At 31.7% G+C, this 20,863-nt stretch overlaps 1 protein-coding gene across 5 annotated transcripts in view; it reads right to left on the bottom strand.

Moving 5' to 3' along the window:
- The window catches only part of LOC139987931 (trace amine-associated receptor 9), a 117,814-nt gene that overhangs the window by 43,577 nt on the left and 53,374 nt on the right, over window positions 1-20,863 (bottom strand). For 4 of the 5 annotated variants that reach the window (XM_072004757.1, XM_072004756.1, XM_072004758.1 and 1 more), the window contains 3 exons: window positions 12,349-12,465; window positions 3,019-3,173; window positions 2,555-2,702 (listed from right to left, as the gene is read on the bottom strand). In XM_072004757.1, the coding sequence (XP_071860858.1) occupies window positions 2,555-2,702; window positions 3,019-3,173; window positions 12,349-12,465 (420 nt within the window). The remainder of the gene's footprint in view (window positions 1-2,554; window positions 2,703-3,018; window positions 3,174-12,348; window positions 12,466-20,863) is intronic. The other variant, XM_072004760.1, reaches the window with a different exon arrangement.

The raw sequence follows: 20,863 nt of genomic DNA, 5'->3' as shown, positions 1-20,863 counted from the left end.
ACTAGAATCTGGAAATATGAGGAATATCTTAATACGCCTATACATCTCCAAGTTTTTATATTTTTCATTATAATATCATGAGCAAATTATAGTAAAAAATTTCCCTTTGTGCACGCAGGAATATTTCAATGATGTTTCAAGGTGTTTCATTTTCATCCCGCCAAACGGTGTCATTTCACGTTTAAAAATAGTATAGTTGATAAATTTTCAAACTTCAGTTTCTCGTAAACTCAGTCTAAAATGAAACAATTTTATTACATATTTTGTTCTTATCTTTTCATAAAGAATCGTCTCATACGTTAGCTCGTACATGTTATTCGGCCACACTCTGTACATATTTTATGTGCGTTATATTTAATATCGTAATGCATATAATTGACAGTGTGCGTATTGGCTAAAATCACACAAATCGTGGATAAAACACTCGGGCCAATCAACCTCGTGAAAATCGACGATCCACGCGTTAGTTATTAACAGACTGTTCTAACAGGGGAACGATTCAATTGAGAGCAATCGAATAGTCGGGATTGCTCACGACTTGAGAAAACTCGATATTTATACAATAGGACTGTTGTTTACCGTACAGTAGCTTCCACGGCGTAGCGAGGCTTTAAGGTTTAAAGCACGAAGTAACGGAAGTGATTGATTCACTGACATTTAGAACCGCTCGCAGTGATCTCTACCTTGTGATAGGAATTGAACAGAAACTAAAGGTATAGATCATGTAGCCCTGACCGAAGTTTCCAACACTTATCTTCTCAAGTTTCTGTCAACTCGTTCATCCAGACGCTGGAACACGTAACTTTGACACCCAACGGATTTTACGATCTCACTATATCGCGGAGAGCATTGCATCAATGTTTGAGTGCTATGGTTGTAATTGTAATGCTGTATAAAACATGCACGAAACGTGTAAAAGTGCAAATGAAAGTAAAACATAAGTCTTTATGCATATATTTTATAAGAAGACACTCGAATTTCTCAAAACGCATCATTACAAATTTACAAAATTTATGAAAAATTACGAGCATGTTATGTTGATCATTCTGACAGTTCAGAATATGTAGAGAATAGAATAAATTATGTAAAACGTAGAAAATGTTAACAGCTAAAATTAAGCTACGTCTTCTATGCATAGATGTGTGAATCGCTCGCATAACAATAATAATATGTAATAGTATGCGCTTAAGTATGCCATAACGATTATACACGTGCTTATGGAAATACTGGTGCACGTTCCGGTTTACTGGAATTTCTTCTGTACACACATAGTTAAACTAAATCCCTTGTACTAATTATCCTAGTAGTTCTAATCAAATATAAATAAATGCTAGATATTTATACGCATACAAATAAAAATGAAACATTATTGTATAAAACAATATTATAAAACTGATATTTATGTTTCTACGTTAATGTAACTATATATGTCGGAGATGAAAGGACATCGGGGCCTTTTTTTTCGAATGTTTGGGAAAGTCCTCAATACTTTAGTCCAGACCTTTTATTATAGCCGTACTTAAATAATAAAAAATGAGAAATAGCTGTTTATGATTCAATCAATCATGTTTGCCCGAGGTTTGTGACAGTGGGCTTGGGCTCGAAGTGACATAACGGGACACTGAACGTAGCCACGGTCACGGAAGGGACGTGTACCTAACAGAGGTATGAAGTAATTGAATAACTCTCCTTAAAAACAAAGATTGACCTGAGAAATACAGAGAGGTACGGAGAGGAATACATAAGGGCAGTTCCACTTGGACTGATTCTCAATCCGATAAGTCCGACTAGTCCAAGGAATAAATACGTCAAGTCCCAAATCGCAATCGTCATCCCGTTGACCGTGTATTCGTTATCGAACCTAAATTCATCGTCATTGACATCTCGATTATTCAATCACCGCTATCACTTGTTAACCTTTGTAATACATTCGATTCGATAAATATCATCTGGTAACAACAACGATGGTCAACTCATAGAAAGATTCATTATACGCCCCGCATTCCAATGCCAACCCGACATATATATTACAGAATAACATTTTAGAATATATTAAAAAATTTACTACGAGTATATTGTACTTTTAGAATTTGAAATATTCCTAATGAGATCTCTACATGTTATTGCGAAATGGTCATCAAAGGACTATTGATTTTACTGAATTTTAAAATTGCTTGCTTATAATTTATCGTACTTTTTTGTAGTTTTTATTTATCAATGAAACTAATAAACATTGCAACATACAAAAAGAATATTACATCACAGACCTACGTATGCATTACACGGTAAGAATGTTCAATTACCTGTCTATTTGGATCAGCAATCGTTTGGGACAAGTGTTATTTACCGAGAAACTAGTTTTATTTTCTCTCACTCGTAAGTATTATTGAGATTAGGCTGTGCTGTAGAGCCATTTCATTAAGTATTATGTCTGATTGAGCATCAAGCAATTTGATGAATCGTTAAGCGAGCTATCGCGGTTTTGTTGTCAGCCGAGCTCTTTTTAAATTGAGCCTATTGATTGGAGGTTCGAGTAGTACCAAACTTGACTTACCCTCTCCATATGGCCTCCACTAACGACCTCCGGGGTGTTAACGCAAACCACCCTTTTCAGGCGCAGTTTGTTAACGTGGAAGGCTGAACCGTAGCAGTACATCAGCACCATCGTTGTAGGGAAATAAAAACAACAGCACGCGAGAATCCTGAAAATGAGGAAGAACGCAATAAATTTTCGTTCCTTTATACAAAGCAATTTTTCAAAAATGAGAAATGATAAATAGAGTAAGAGGGATAGGTATAAAGACACGAGTAAACATGGATAAGGCGAATAAAATGCGAAAAAATTGAAACCAAAGGAGAGAAAAAGCTATAATAGATAGATTAAATCTTACCTTAGCTTGTTTAATTTATGGTACAAAGGATGATATTTACAATTTAGTACACGACACTGTACTCAATAAATTAATTGTCAAGTTAGCTAATATTTTTAATGATTATTATTATGAATTTAAAAAATACCGAAGGGAAGCCCTGGCGAAGAAAGGGTCGCAGGCAAGGAGACCAGAGCCGTTAAAGTAGTAACCACCTCTTGGTAGTACGAGAGCGCCAAAAATCGCCACGCTTGCTATCCAAGTAGTCGACATCACTGCCACGCAACCCTGCCGCATGTAATACTGCGTCACATACATAAAAAATAATCATTCTTTTTTTTCTTTTTGAGCATATGTGAGTATACATGCTATTATGTTTAATAGGTTGAACAATTAGAAATTTATGCAGCGAAAGATTTGTTTCGCGCGTCTAGCTGAAATACGGAAAGAAAAATTAGAGTGGTGGAAAATATATAATATGTGTAATTTACATTAACTTTTATCTGTAAATATGAAGAAGAAAATATTACATTTTTCTGTATATAATAATACAGTAACGTATGAGTAGTTGCAACACTTCGTATTAACCACCCTGTATATAAATAATACAATATGTACACAGAACTTGAAAATTCGTGAGATGCACGTGTATCAAAGTAATTCCTTTTACTTTTCCGAAAATTAAATTACTTTCAAAAGATTTGTTCATAACGTGGATGAAGTTTCGTAATTATCTCGTGTTTGTGTTGGCACATTTCCATTGAATTTCTTTGTCCGCGAAAGAGTTAAAACTGAAACGAATCGGACGGGATATAATTTTAAATTAACGAAACAGTTGTTAAATTGACAGAGTTTTGACGAAAAAATTTTACTTTATACATATATTTATTTATTTTCATATGTAGGATAGTGGTTTGCTGATTATTCCCTCCTATTCAGTTTGGAATTATTCATAAAAAGTGTGCACTTGACAAGTTTCCAAACTCGATTTAACGACGATTGGAATAAAAAAATTTTATTGTATATTTTCAATTTATTTTTACAAACGCCCTACCGTGCGTTTACAAAAATCGAATTTTCTTAAAAGAAATACAATGTAAATTGTTATTTCAGATAGTGTGAAATAATTTTCATGTATACTTAAAAACATGTATATATACTTAAAACAATGAAAAAGAGCAACTGCCTTTATTGTACGTCAAATTGATACCGAGAAATTATCTTAAACCAACGCTATCCGTTACAGGGAGCAAGTAGTGATAATCAATATTTAGCCCACCATAGGCAATCCGAGTCCCTGACAAACTTTCAAATTTTATTTTCAACTTATCTAATAAAACTTCCAAACATTTGACGTAATGAATGATTTTAAAACATAGTGGGGACATTCATAACTATTCCACAATTTTTTTCAATTTTGATTTCCCAAGGTTTATGAAACCTGGAAGATGAAAGAAGTAAAAATTGAATATAACCAAATCAATTTGTCTAATGTGTAAAAGTATATTTAGTTTTGTTAATTTTATTTACGCCGTCTTTATTTATTTTATTAATATAACGCATATATACGCGACAAATTTTTCAATATGAATTTCCTTTTTCCTCTAAATTAAACTTTTTAGGAAAGAGGCGGTGTTCCATGTACTTTCAGCTTATTTTTTTACCTCTCCTTTCTACACGCTATACGTATAAAATTTTCGACCGTAGCAACTCGTGTCTTTATTAGAATAGTCACAAACCGACCTCTAAAAGCAAGCCGATATTTTCAGTAAACGCGTAACGGTAGCGATGGTCGAGAATTAATAACTAACATAGAAAAGCACTCGAACCGACTGCTCGAGAAATTAACCACAGTACGTAGCAATGCCCTATTAATATCCACTCCATTTAAACTAATTTTCGAAAGTAATCCAAGCGATGGATCATCATTCCCTAAGCTTACAATTCAGAGTCACAAAGTGAAATAATTAGGTATCATTCTGGTGACAAAACATTTATTTCTTGCGATAAATCTAATTGCAAATGCATTGAATCTACAAGATAATAATCCATGTATTTTTTATGCAGCTATTTTACGTTTACATTTGTTGTCAAAGAGACGATAACCGAAAATAATTTCAAAAGAATACTTTCAATGTATCGTTATTTATTTATTGTTTATTATAATATCGACGAATTCGAAACAATTTGCACAAATTACAAAATGTAGAGATCGTTTTGTACGTATCGGGTGTAAAAAGGATTCGTATTAAGGAAATGTATTAAATTTGAATTAATAATAATATACACGGTTTTGAAAGGAGGTGGAACACACATTTCATGGCATACCAAAATTCGTGTGGTATGTACATATCATTAATCGAACAAATTCATTAATATGCTTACGGTCAATATTTGGTACGATCGAAATCAGTTCTGTATGCATATCATTTATGAAAGTTTGTCGTTTCAAATTATTTAATGATACGTTGAAAACTACACGCTAAACAATATGAAATTTTGAACAAATTCTTGTATAAGAAATACAAAGCAATTATAGAAACTCGTAGTTTGCTACAGATTTTCGTCTTCCTTCGTTCGCAATGTTATTACTAACTTGATCTTGCAGTAAACTTACTTCTATGTATGTAGTTCTACGAATTAGCTATGATTGCAGATCCAAGAACTTTGCCAATAAATGTTAACACGTACTTCCAACTACGCCGAAACTATGAAACAGTTTCTATTAGTTAAAATTAGCCGCCATCGAAATAAACTTCTATTCAAATTATCATTCAAATGAACTGTTTGTTTAATTTCTCGCTGTAAAAAGTTTTTAATCGCATATTTACTTAAGGAAGTCAGTTTTATTTAAAAATGACTCCTGACTTTTCTGCTCTCTGATGTTGTAACAACAAAGTTATTAAACAAAAAATAGGAATAAACTAGTCATAATACAATAGACGAAGTTACCGGTAAGCATTTACAATAATATTACAATTTTCTTTATTTGCTATATTAATTAGAGTATAGTAGTATATTATATCAGTATCTTAATTTAGTATATTTATTTTAGGGATTTGTAACATCATTTCAACTTACGCGATACATAGGAAACTGAGTTTTCAATTCAAACACGGCAAAATGATAGCAGAGATTCAAAATTTTCTTGCTTCAGTTAAGATTAAACTATCGCGAATTAAGCGATTATTATTATATCCTGCATGTATTATTTCTTTTATATGTCGTATTGTTCTTTGAAAATATTTCATAAGTAAATGTAATATCAACAAAAGAAAAGCCTTTTAATTTTAATTAAAAAATCCCATGCACCTTACGTCAAATATTCAAAAATAATGTATAATGTGTACTAAAAGAAAATTAACAGAGTTAAAATCAGATCAAATTTGACCAGATCAGGTCAAAACTCTGTTAAAAGAAACTTTGAATTGTTTCTAGACTTTGAAGATGTCAATTCGAATATGCGTATAATAATATGTAATATACTCTACTATTCATTTTATTACGCGGATATACTTAATATTCCTAATTAATTAAAAACATAACCGGACAAAGTAACAATATCACGATATACGAAATTGCTTTTACGTTTGTAAAACCGACGTTATTTCTCTCCCGATCCAATAATGCATAAATATGTTATCGCTATTGTTTATATTAATCATGAAAATTGAAGTTTTTCACAATGTTATTGAAATTTTGCAAGTGGAATCAGGAAGCAACATCGACTATTATTTTGATCAAACTAGAAAAGAGGACAGTAGAAATCGATGAACATTCAATTGGCGGAAAATTACGGACTGAATAGTCTACGAGAGTCAGCAAATTGTCAGATTACGTTCTTCGTCTGATTCATCTTTTATATTAAAACATCTTTTTGGATCAATTAAACATAAAGTTAAATTATTCCGAATTTTTTGAAGTTCGTTGAACTGTATTTTTATGCCTCAATTTATATAAACTTACAACTAATGTATATATCTCTGAAGATTATATGGAAAAAAAAATAATAATATAAATATGAGAAAATTACATTTTTTCTTAATCTTACTTAATATTCTGATTATTTGTATATTATTAGATGTCATGATTAGCTGTGTAATTTGTAGCAAATTTTTCCTACCTTAATATGTGGCATTTAATAGGTGGTATGGACTGGTCAAATTCAAAGTTCGGAGAAATATTTCATATACGCCAACTTAATAATGTAGGTTGTGTATGCACAGGTTGTAATACACCCTAGGGAATGAATTCCACTCGAATATATGTACTATATAATAAGCAACATGTATCTTTTCTGTCCTTTTAGCTCACCTTGCTACATATTCATTACAGCAGTAATTTCAATGAATAATCACAGTATGCGTAGAAATGTAAATACTCGTACATTTCTTTATACATACACTGCCTTTAGATACAAATATTCGATACTTTCTTATGCCTGAATAACTTACCGTTAATATTATTTAACGCGTCGATGTAACCATATTAAAATAAACAAATAGGAAAAATATTCAATTAAAAATAACCATGACGATTCCCTAGAAAATACATTGCAAACTCGTTGGATTAATTGGAAATCCTATGTAAGTCCTATATAGTCATATATAAATATCCCTATAATAATAATCATAAAATAGAGAAGTGTAGTCATACTGAAGCAAACAGATATTAATAATAACCATAACGGTTTCCTAAAGCGAAAATATTTCACACAGCTCTTGAGTTAAGTTGGGTCTTAGAGGACCAGATCTATTTTATGTACACAATAATTCAGATAACGGAATATAATATCGGATAGTGAGCGTAATATAATTTTCGACATAGGAGAATGAAAAATATTTTCAAGTTTTATGATCTGACGTAAAATTCGAGAAGACGAGAAATTTTTGCACGAGCAAGTCGCGTTGTTTTAAAGGCGAACTCGATTGTCTTGAAGGATCCCTCGGATACGACGCTTTTCATTGCGAATGAGTTCGACAGTCGAGTAAAAGTGGGAAAGCCGGCGATTTGGCTGCTCGACAAAAAGCTGAGAGATAACGCTTGCGGGGAGGAGTCATTCAACGGGTTACCTCGCATAAAAAAAGGGAACGAAACTGTCGTGAAATCGATTCGCTGTACATTTGTTCGTATATGGATACTATGTCGGCTTAGCTTTTTTTCTCTCGCCTAAAAAACGAAGAAATCGGCGATGTGCATTTCATACGTCTATATCTATGTATTTGGCTATGTAATAAATTCGTTCTTTAGAAAAATGTCAAAGATCGTTATTCTTATATAACATGTATGCTTAATTATTGGTGTGTACTCGTACGTGACACTGAGCAAAAGTCTCCATTTACAATAGACATCTCGGAATGACAATTAGTCATATTTTTAGAATGTAATATCCACACGCTGAATGTAGAAACGATTCTTTAGACGTTCTCTTCATGATATATTACTTTTTTGTAGCTTTCCGTGAAATTCATATTTTCTTCGAGCTATTTCATTACTCAAATATCAAACGAAATAATCTTCCATTTTCAATAATCATATTATTAACCACGTCATGATACAGATTTTCTCACGGCGTCCCACGCGCGCAGGCAACATATTATTTGAAGATAATTGAAATGAAAGCAATTTCGAGAGCAAATACTGTTGTGTACAAATTCGGTTTTATTGTTTGTGGCTTTCAAATGTATGCAAAATATGATATTTAAAATTCAAATAAATATTAAAATCCAAATTATTTGCTACTTTATTTGAGAGAAGTAACTATGTTAAAATATTATTTGATCTTAAGATAAAATGTAAATACACTTCTCGTGTTATCTAGAAAATAAAAATAATATGATATTTGAAATACATTATTCATTACTTCAAATAGTTATTTTTTATTTTTGTTTTAAATAAAATTTGGCCAATCTAACGAATACATGCGTATGTATTTTTAAAATTTAAGACAGTAAGGTAATATAAATAAGTACATTTTATTATATTTGTACGTATCTAAATAAAAGATTGTATATGTGTGTTTGACAAGGAAGGACATTAGAATGAATACAGAATCCAATACAAAGCGTAGTAATCCTATTTTGAGAAATAAATAAAAGCGAAGGAAATAGAAAAGAGAATACAAGCGACACTCTGAAACTGAGATTCTCAAGGGATCAACTATAGTGTACACCACGGTGTATGAGATTCTTCGACTGAGTGCGCCTCTTGTACATATCCGTGTATTCTCAACAAATCCACTTATTCGTGCCAAACTTTGCGCGTAAAACTTCACAGCACGTTTCAATTGTTTGATACAATACAATTTTCAAATTATCTTTAGCCAAGGATCTTTATTCATGTTTCGTGATGTTTGTTGAATATAATTTTTATATATTCAATTGAAACTCTCAACTTCGTAAAAATAATTTAAAGAAACTTGGCAGTGCATGAACCAATTTTAAAGTACTATCTTTATTCAAGTTCTATATTTAATATTCTGTTGAATATTTAATAATATTGAATCGAACTATTTATATATAAATATGCATAATACCAGGTATAAGCTAATACATTATTTCCAAGTTAATCATTTTCGAAAGTTGGTAATTTAATTAGAAAGAAAGAAGAACGGGTAACACCAAGCAATTATTTACGCTTCCGCGCGTGATCAAAGTTTGTAGAGAATATGCAAGACATATTATTAAAATACAATGTAACTGATAATTATTTAAACTTCGATAACTTTGAGGAATAAGTCTTTAAGCTTTGAATGTTGTCCTGTCCAAAGGCTTGGTATTTAACATAAAATTAAACTTTAAAGTTTCAAACACTTAAGCTTTATACACCACCACTTTTGCTATCTTATTACAGTACTTGATATTATATTACACGTTCTTATATTTCATCGTTGCATTCCTTCAACTACAGTGTCTAACATAAAATGCATATGGTTTACAGTTCGCCAGATGAATAAAAGTTTTAAATGAATAATCCCCGACGATTTCAAAAAGCTATCAAGTGTAACAATTCAGAACTGTAAGTAAGTACGAAAGCAAGGAATGGCGTCTGTTATTACTTCCCTTCTCTTAACCAGTGCCTGGTAACCACTAGTAACCGCAGGAAAGTGGATAGCGCGGTCGAATATACGGCTAAACCGAAGGAAACCACTGAAAAGATTACGTGTCGTGGACGAACTTACAGCTGAACTGCAAGAGCAATTGCTATGCTAAAAGACAGGAGATCGTGGATGAATTTACAGCTAAATTCTAAGAAGTCATTAAATGTACTGATGAAAGAAAACAGGAGAATTTTTGGTACAAAACGCTAGCAGCACTATCAGAAGACTAGAAAAAAAAAAAAGAACGTAAACAGAATCTGGTAACATAATTATTAGATTATGGATATTTATGCGAATTCGAGTTTTTACAAGAACAAATGAAGAAACATTTGTTTTACTTACTAAACGTTATAACAGGTACTAATCTATGTACTTTTGCATGCTATGCATATTTTGTGGATTTTGCAGTTTTAAATTTCTTGTAGGTGTATAAAAGATCACAGTGTAATAATTACGTATATAATAAATAAGTCGTATGATAAAACATCTTTTCAAAGTGAATATTCACAATTTGCTCGATATCCACGCAGGCAAATGGTGTGGAACTTACGAGATTATGGAAAATAAAATACCTCACTACCGTAAAGTAGGTCGCTAAATTCACAAACACCGAAGAAGTTCAGCATTATGATTTTGTTGTTAAAAATCAACGGCACGTCTATACAGAGAAACGCTAGCACGCGGGAAGCGTTATTTGAAATTATAAATCGTCTCGTACATCTCGTCGCTGGTGAACAACTATCAGCTTTACTTCAAGCGATAGAGGATTAAGTGGCTTCAGAGACCCTATCTGTGCACGAGACACTGACTCTGACTACGAGGTAAATGGATGGCAATAATAAACTTTAGTTAAAGGACTGTGATGAATAGTACAATACTAATCCTAAAATCTTCCGAGTGAAACCATTGTACATAGAATTTCTAATAGAAAAAATCTAATTTTTCTAATAGAAAAATATAATATTACAGTCATTGGACTGTGAAGTTAACTTTATTGCTTTTTTTGGATTACTATTAGATAACTATTTCAAAGATATATAATGAAACTGTTATTATTATGCAGCATCTGTTGTTTCACCTTTGTGCTAAAGCTTCTCATGAAAGATTAAATGTCGTTTACGCTTGCTGAAACAAGAATGATAATGAGATATAACAATTCGAGAAAAGTTAAGAAGAAGATATCCTGGTTATCACACAAGGTATCTTGGGTGCTTACGTAGAAAGTCAATAGATGATGAATCGGAATAACTATAATCGTGGAAAATTTATTCTATCAATTCTGAATCTGTCACTATCGCCCAGCTATACTTCAAGGTGTTCCAAAGTTATGATAGATATGATAGAATGGTTGTTATCCTTTTCCTGAAAGTGAGGTTTCTCGGTAATCTCAAAATATTTTTTTAATATCTATCGATAACTTTTGAAAATACATTGCCAGCGATTTTTCTACGTTAATTTCAGTAAATATGGATGGAAAAAAACAAATTCAGTTAAAACGATTTCTGACAAAATTTTAATAAATTCTAAAAGATCTTGGTATGATATATCGTGTATGTCAATCTCCTTCTTTCTACAACTCTCAGTAGCAGATTTTGTAGGATATCAAAATAAATTGACAGCATCGATATATCAATTTTAGCGTGGTCCCGTGCTTGAAAATTTTGGTATATTGGATTGACACGTTTGTTTATTTATATACATTCATCTCTCGAATGTAGAAATGTTTACTATTAAATTATGAAAAACAATCCCAACTGTCTTCAATACTATATATTTCCATTTTGAAGTATTTTATCTACACAAATTATGTATAATTGAAAATTATACTCGTATATTTAACTTCCATTGTTATTTATAAATTAATTAATAAAATGTAAGATTGAAATAAAGAACTGTGTGAACTTATAATATATATACAGGATGGTCTTTAGAATTATAGATGGAGAAAAATGTGTTTCATAACTTTCTCGACCTCATCTTTTATAGTGGTTTCAATCCATCAAAAAATAAATCGTAAAAAATAAGTTCTCTTGAATAAGGAGTAACATACATGAATGATCGTTAAAATGTACCAGAAAAAGCGCTAATTGTACAAATACCAAATGACATAAGAAGAAGTAAAACGTAGATTAATAGACAACCTTTTTTAAGATTTACGATAACAGCAAGAAAGACACTTATCAGATTTCATATTTTCAGAATTCTTCAAGTACATTTTCCTATTATCCGATTTTATTTTACACACTATTCATTGATTAAATTGCTATTGATTAAAACCATTATCTAAAGGTCAAGAAATATGAAAGTTGGAAAATAAGAAAACATCCAGATATGTACTTTTCAAGATAATAGCGTAAAAGATGATTTAAAAAATTTTACCTTTTTAGATGTGTGTTTATGATAATGATGCGGGTGTAGCATACAAACGTAACGATCAATTGCCATACAGACGAGGATAACAGCGCTCTGTTGAGTTAAAGCTCCTCTAAGAAGTGCCTGAAACAATAAAATTTTCACAATTATAAACAAATCTCTCCAAATTTCAATTGATATTCATTTCAATTACAAAGGCAAAATGTTACGTATTAGCAAATGCGAAAACAAATATACTTTCTCGTTCTTTTTTGTTTGGAAACCGTATTCAAATCACAAATCAATACGGAATACAATTCAAGTAGTACAACTTAACGTTGCGTTGGTTAGCCATTTACAACTCGACGATGTAATCAATTCCCTGATACAATTGTCGATTGAATTCTGCTTCGAAAGCAATCTTCTGATTCTGTTTCACGCGCGCACTTTTCTATTCACGTTTCACTTTTCTATTCTAGCAATGTAGCATGGTTATAGCATGATTTTTCGCTCTTGGTCTACATTCTACACTTGATCATATTTTTATCATTTATACCAATACTGGATTGAATATATTATAATTATTTATTACAAAAGGTCCACGATTTTCACCAATATACTTAAAGGTAAATAATATTTGTGATTAATCTTTTCAACGAATGTAATAACGATTAACGAGCTTGATTAACGTTAACAGGTCGTTTACAATTACGAAAAAGTGAGAATGACAGAAATGCGGATGAGAATATATACACACATTGAAGCTCGAGCTAGTAGAAAAATCTGACAAAGGAACCTTTTATCTAAACCAAGCTTGTCACGGGTCTTTGCTCGTACGTGCATTTTTCAAGCTGTCTGAACAAATACAGATCGGCGAGCAAAGACAGCACGTATCCGCGGGCAACTGTCACACTCCGTGAATACGGAGATCAACCGCACTAATAAAGATAAGCAGCACCTTGCGAAAAAACATATCTTACAACTGGACTGCGGATTTTTATCCATTTACAGGAAATCTGAAGAAACAAAATTCCACGTAATGCACATTTCTCAAAAATATGAATTTGTACAAAGAACCCCAGTCTACTTATACCGTTTCTTGCTACGCTTTCCAAATCCTCCTATGCACTAGCCGAGACATCTCACGCAACTGTATCCAACACGCTGTTAGGGGCAATATTATAAAAATTATATTTTGCAAGTTCTTCATGTACGCGCGAAGCATTCTTTGTGTATCAACAGAGCTTAAGCGGGTTAAAGAAGATCTCCCGCTTGAAGTCAAAATGTCTAGTTTCGAATGTGATGTGCCAAAGGCGACACAACGTGATTCGATGAATCAGTGACGCTGGTGTATCCATAAAGTAGCGACCACGAAGAAAGGAGTTAGGGAACGAGAGACGTCAGAGGGTAGTATACGTTTAAGATGGTTGCCATGGTGACCGTTGGCGTACAGCCAGGAAAAAGCTCTGATAATCTGGAGGGGCTAGGATCGCCCTGGCCTCGTTTCGGGCTATCCTCGAGACACTCCCGAGAGACCTTAACCGAATATTTTCACCACAAAACGAATTTACTCAATCGTTCCTCTAAGCAATTCACAGCTCTTCAATCTCTTGGTTAGTTGCTTTACCCGAACGAAAAGTCAGGCTAACTCTCATCCGATGGGGATGAAAACAGTAGGGCACGGAATTGGAAATGTATCTTTCTTACACTGATACCTGTTATCTTCATGCGTTACTGTTATTGTTGACAAGGATAGTACGTGTTTATATCGTCCCTCCAAGTAATTCATAACTCTTCGATCTTTTTATTAGTTAATATGAAAAAATAGGTTGGTTTTTATCCGACAAGGATAAAGTCTAGGAGGGTACAAAATTTGAAATGTTTCTTCCTTGCACTCTGCAACTTTATATTTAACATTATTGTTACTGCTAACGAAGATAATACGTGTCTATGTCGTTTCATTAATTTAAAGGAAAATTAGCATAAGTTAAACAGCAATGAATTTTGTGAATGAATTTTTTAAAACAGTTTTTGCGGGTTTCTGCTGCATTCAATATTAAAAATATTTCATAAAGCGTAGAACATATGATAGGTGAAATTCGATATTCTGAGTAGTGGGTGGTATGGAATAGCATTGAACATTCCAACCAAGGCTCAAAGGAGAAGAACGACAGAACTTTCCAATCAACGTAACATAACAAAGTACTTGCATATGGATTATAATATTTTTTAAAAATTATTATTTAGTTTATTCTTGTTTTGTTACATCTATCATTGACATCTAGATATTATAATATTTCATTAAAATCCATAATGGTAAGAGATATCAATGTACAATATATTCTATCCCATAAACTGTTAAAACTTTTATATCATGATTTAAAAACGTCTGCTAGTAATTGCTATCTAAAGCTTTCCATTCGTATCCGAATTCATTCGATATTTTACAAAGTCTTTTTAGATTGGTAGCCTCGCAAACCATACCTTTTGTATCGCGTGAACTGAATAATTCACACGATGATTTTATGTCAGCAATAAATGTTGTCGCTTGCGTTATTGGTTCTAGGCGAGGCAATAAAGTATTTCCCTCTCAATTGTGGCATTTTCGAGATATGTATTGTACGATATACACTTGACGATATAGAATTTTCTCTTAATTTATAATACATGAAATTGAATGTAATTTAATACTTTTATGATTATGATATCTACGGTTTTCTATATTTCAATCAAATTAATAAGTTATTATTTTTACAATGTTGTCAATTTCATTGTTCATCGAATTATAGGTGCTGCTAGTGTTGATTGTTCGATAGAAATGAGAATAATAGAAAAGTAGAATAATTTGGATAAAGGAATGTTCGCACTTTTACATACAACATTTAAGACAAAATGATATAAAATTAATATCTGTATATAAATTTACATACAATAATATACTGTAATTAATATCATTAAATATCAAAACGTAATTAATATCACAACGTAATCGATAGTTTTAGAAATATGATAATATCATAATGAAATACAGCATTACAAGGACACATTTAATGTATTGTCTGCATCGTCTGGTGCCAAGTAGTCTGGTTGTACTCCATTATAAACTCATATGTCATTTTGTATGATCTTATGGTGAATTTATAATTTCATAATTTATATAACTTTATGATTTTGTAATTCATATTATGTTATATAAATACATAAATTTCTATTCGTTGCAAAACCATGGTATCTGTCAAAGTTCATTCCTTTCTAAGTGAAATATTATATCTTTCTTTACATAAGAACTTCTTTTCCATTCTTGAAGTATGAATTTTTAGAACCATCGATACATGTCTTGTTTTTAAATCAAAATGTTCCTAGTAGTACCTCTGCTCACACACACGCACACGCACACACACGCGCGCGCGCGCGCGCACAGAATTAACAAGGTTGAAAGAGAAGTTTCAGCAGCCTCTGCGTAATTTTTATTCAATAATATTAAACATTTGATTCAGTAATTTTATTGAGCGCAGTGATGAATATGTATTTGATCCGTTGTACTGAATTTGTAATCGTTATTGGGTTATATCATGATTGATATGATGAATGGCATTATTATATTGCATATCAATTACGGAATCATTTTTAAACGTTATATCTTATTACTAATTATCTATAAGCAAATTCATGTCTATAACACTCTATTTCTTCAGTGGGTTGTATTAATGAAATGTTTTATGATATACATGGTTATCATACGATTTGAATAATTTTGCAACTTTAATTAAAAAAACTAATCCTAGTGGATTGAATTAAGTGGACACTTTTTAGTCTCAAATAGAATCAAATCGTTTGGTCCAATCAAATTTTGGTATATTCTGTTTTAAAAAGTTAAAAATTAATTCTATTCACTACTGTGCATATGTAAATAACTGTAATAGTAAAAATTAGCAATTCAATCATGCGAAATAAAGACTAATAAAAGTATAATAATAAAATAATAACATAGCTAAACGCATGAATTTTCTCAATTTGAGAAAGTTTTATCATGTAAAAAAAAATTTTATCTGAATTTCATAGAAAAATATTCCTTTTATAGAAGAAGCTTATCTGGAAAAGTTTTTATTTTATAGGATATCAAAATATATCACTGTACATTTTTAGCTTTTCAAGACCATTTCAGTATTTTAAAGTATAAATTTTAGGAGCAAAAATACAGTAATATCTTTTGAACCGTATCATTTAAACAGATATTTAAAAAAAATTTAGAAAAAATATGTTTTCTAGCATGGAATTTAAAACTTTCCGATAATTTACATGATAAATTATCGCAGATATTAAATCAGATGTCCATCCTTAAATCATTATTTACTACTAATATTGATAATAATTAACGACCTAAGTTACGCTTATAATTTTCAAATTTAGAATCGTTGCTAAATAGCAGATGTGTAAAATAGTTGACAGTAATATGAAGCTTATATATTAAACCGGAAAATAATATAACCGAATGTCTGATTTTACCAGGATCTTAAACTTCTCGAGTATCGAAAATACGATGCAATAAATTTCACCGTTACATTACGTCAAGCAAAGTTAAAGTAGAGGAGGAAGAAAAAGGGGAAACGAAAGCAAGATTATGATCAGGAACTTCGATAACGTGTAACTACCAACTAGTGGAAGAAATACCGGAAAAGGCACCGACTGCAGGAAGCACAGCTGCAAATTCCTGACGGTGATAATTTCCTTAGCACGGTATGAACAGGCTGCTGACATTTCCCACCCATTTTTCTTCGATTTCCGTTAGGAAATTCCCTAAGACGTAGAGGTTGGTGTACCGCGGTGTAACGTAATAAAATAAAAAAGATATATGCACAATAATTCGCACTACCTATTGAATATCGATTATCAATAGAACTAAAATATTACTGTAGTATAGAAGGAAAACCCTGGGTGATTAAGAAGGTCTACTTAACCATGAGTCATCCACTTGGTGCCAGGTATATCGGAGCCATGGTGTAAGAGGTAGCCGTGAGGCAGTTGAGAGGGAGAGTGTTGTCAGCGTTGTCAAAAAGTATGGTCGGCGTAAAAAAGAGCCGTTGTGATGAAAGGAATGAATGACGAATGATGACTGCGTGCATGGAAACTGACGAAGCATCATACTTGATTTTTTGCTGGCGTGAACGATATTGAAATAAAATCATACCGTTACCAAACCTATTAGCGTTATGTTTTCCCACATTACCATATAATTTGACACTATATAAACTCATGTTACACATGTTTTTAATCCTAAATTCCCATAACAAAAGATAATTTATTTACATTCTACACATTTTTCTCAATGAATAATGATATTAGAGTTTTCACTAATAAGCTCGTAAAACATCGCACTTTCAAAAAATATAACAGCAGACGGATAAGAAATTTCATTTTACCCCCCGTTAAAGTTTCGTAAAGTCAGCCCCGCCATTCTTTTTGTTGAGTCAGCGCGAACTGTGGTGAGTGCGATTCGAACGTTGCACGATCGATCGGTGACATATGAAAGAGCTTTCTCGCCGGCCGATATATCAATCGCTAATGTAAATTTGAATTTTTATATGTTCGATTCGGTCCTCAGAAAATTATTGCCAGTGAAATTTTTCCTCTCTTCCTCTCTTTCTATCGTACATAGTTTACGTGGGCGATTATCTTTTGGATCCTTTTCTTTTTTGGAGAATTTGCATATTTTAAAAATATAAAAAGATAATAGAAAAATTATTAGTTGGATAATATTTTTATAGCTAATACATTTAAATGTTAATTACTTGTCCAAAAAATACTGTATTTGTATTTTCTAAAAATTAAAGCAAAATAACAGTTTGTTACATTTATTGAAATTCCTTTAGGATATGTTTCAGTAATCTTTTTAAGTACGAGTCCTCCATGAAAATGTTTGATCTTCAGCTTAAGGCAAACCCCAAAAAGAGTTGACTCACGCTAAGCTGATGCATCATGTCTCGCACACGAAGCGTACTACTTTGTTCCAAGACCAATTTTTAGCAGATTTCCGGGGCATGAAAGTAGCTGTAAATTAAAGTTACTGGATTTTGTTCGCTGTAATTCTGTCTAGTTCAGTCACCGTTCAAATAGAGTCGTAACTTTGACTTTCTTGAATTTCAGTTTAATTACCATCGGTTGTAAACGAAATATAACAATTCAACAAGAATTATACATATTATACCGTTAAATATAAGGCAATTTAGGACAATTTTTATTCGACAATAATTAACAATTTCAAAAACAGATTTGTTGTAAAATGAGCATTAAAAGTAAATTTATTCTTCAAGTGTTTAAAATTTATTCTTTAAAATTCTCTAAAATTATACTTATTCGATGTTCCAAAAGTGCAATTACCCTTTTTTGTTACTCTAGAATTTATATAGCAGTTCCTTTTTCTGTTATTAATTTCCTGGCTTTTGTTAGACATACTATTTCTAATAGTACAACTTTATTCCGTGTTCCTTACTAATGGAATCCACGTAACAAATTTTGTTTCCTACTTTTCTCATTATCTTCCTATGTTGCTTTCGTCTTTAGATACTATATTCTTTTTTTACTTGTTTTTGTCCTTGTCTGGTACATTTTTCTAGCTCGGTTTCATTCTTGTCTAATATATGTCTAGTATATATCTCATCTCTATTCTCATAATCATATATCTTTTCCGTCTCTATTTACCATGAAAAAATTTTAAAATTCACAAAATTATGATATTCGACGAGACAAAGAATTATATATTTTTTTAGGTGAACTATATTTACACAAAATTAAAAAAAATTTTAATTTTTTGTATTCTTTAATTTCCCTTGTCGACCAAGGATCAATACATTCGAAAACTGAATGTGCCTTTTTAATTTAAAATCTATAAGGGAGAATGAAGTAATTCCAAGAATTTTTGGGCTAGTCCCAATAGCTGCTGTGGGAAATTTCCTCTGGCTCTTAACAATTTGGCTCTTAATTCTTTAGACAATTAGTCTCTCGAGTAGCAGTGCATAGGCGCCTGCGAAGAACCTTCGAAACCTTCTAATTTACAGCACGTATATGTGCCCCAGCAACGAAAATAGTGGTTTCTTTAAAGTTTAAAGTTTCGAGACACGTACCAGTATCTTTTTTACCAATTACCAGATCCCTCGAGCCACAACGTAAACTGTACTTGCAGCAAATATTAATAATATTACTCGGAATCGAAGAATATGCAAATGTGGACAAAACGAAATTAAGACCACACATAAAAATACATTATAAATGGCAAATTGTTCTTGGCTACAAATTATTACTCGATATGTACATGTTCGTTTAGCAATTATTTATTACAGAGAATAACATATATATAATATTGGAACAATAAAGAATTCGTGATATTCGTGTTGTTCGTAGCTTTTAGGCATGAATGAAGTAATACGCGTAAATATTGCGCATCATATTCCATATTCGTAACAGAAACTTCTGGAGTACTGTCCAACCTGAACTCACTTGGAAAGCCTCTTCTACTTCGCTTGATGAGAGTATGTATTACATACTCTACGCTAATGCAGAACTACTAGTTTGTTGTCTTGTGTTTACACACGAGGTAGACAAACCAGGAAATTGTATTATAATAAATCTGTCGATTGTTTTGAAGTATCCGTACCTTACGTCTTACGGCAATAACAGATAAAGCGGAACGTAAAGGGGGACATTTGTGAATTACGCTGTCACAGAAAAATGAAGCGAAGAACGTGAAAAACAGCACCATCAATATGCTTACGAATAAAATAGAATGTCACATACATGCAGCTTTGAAACTATGTATAAAGGGTAGCTAGAATCAAAGAAGTGCGAGTGACACTTTTCTGATACAGAGGAAATTGAGTTTAAAATTTAGATGTGTTTTAAAAATTGCAGGTAATATCGTTACGAAAATTGAAGCACATTTCACATTTGTTTTTCAGTTTAAAAATTATTGAACATAACAAATTTATTACATGTGTATTTCATTGGCACTAACTTTCTTCTGAAATCAATTTTTTATTTTATGAAAAAAGACGCAAAGAAACGTGAAATAATATATTTCAGATAAAAATAATTATTAAACATTTAACTGCGTATGGAGTAACAACAATTTTAATCGTCTGATTTATATAAATCGATTATTTAGATCTATTGCATTAATATTTAATTATACACTATTCTCGTTTAATCATTTCTGTTTTCAACACGAAAGTATTAAACGTAACTCGCATCGATATGTCTCTAAATGCCTCAGGTAAAATGTGTTATTTTAAATAAGACAAGGTTATGCTCATACATATTTCAATAGACTGTCAGAAGTGACAAATATGTTATTTTATATAAGACTATTGCTCCGCTAATGGTCAACGGCTTAATGGTCAAAATGCCTATAAAGCAATAGTGTATTATTTTTACGTAACATTTTGCCTTATTCCATACATAACAAAGTATAACAAATTATAAAAATCAAAAAAGAGCGGGAGACTTTAAAAAGTAAGTATTTAACAAATTTTACCGTTCAAATTCTACA

The sequence above is a fragment of the Bombus fervidus genome, chromosome 6 (assembly GCF_041682495.2).
Source record: "Bombus fervidus isolate BK054 chromosome 6, iyBomFerv1, whole genome shotgun sequence".
Lineage (NCBI taxonomy): Eukaryota > Metazoa > Arthropoda > Insecta > Hymenoptera > Apidae > Bombus > Bombus fervidus.
Note: the sequence above shows the minus strand (reverse complement) of the source record. Positions and strands in the feature narration are given on the sequence as shown.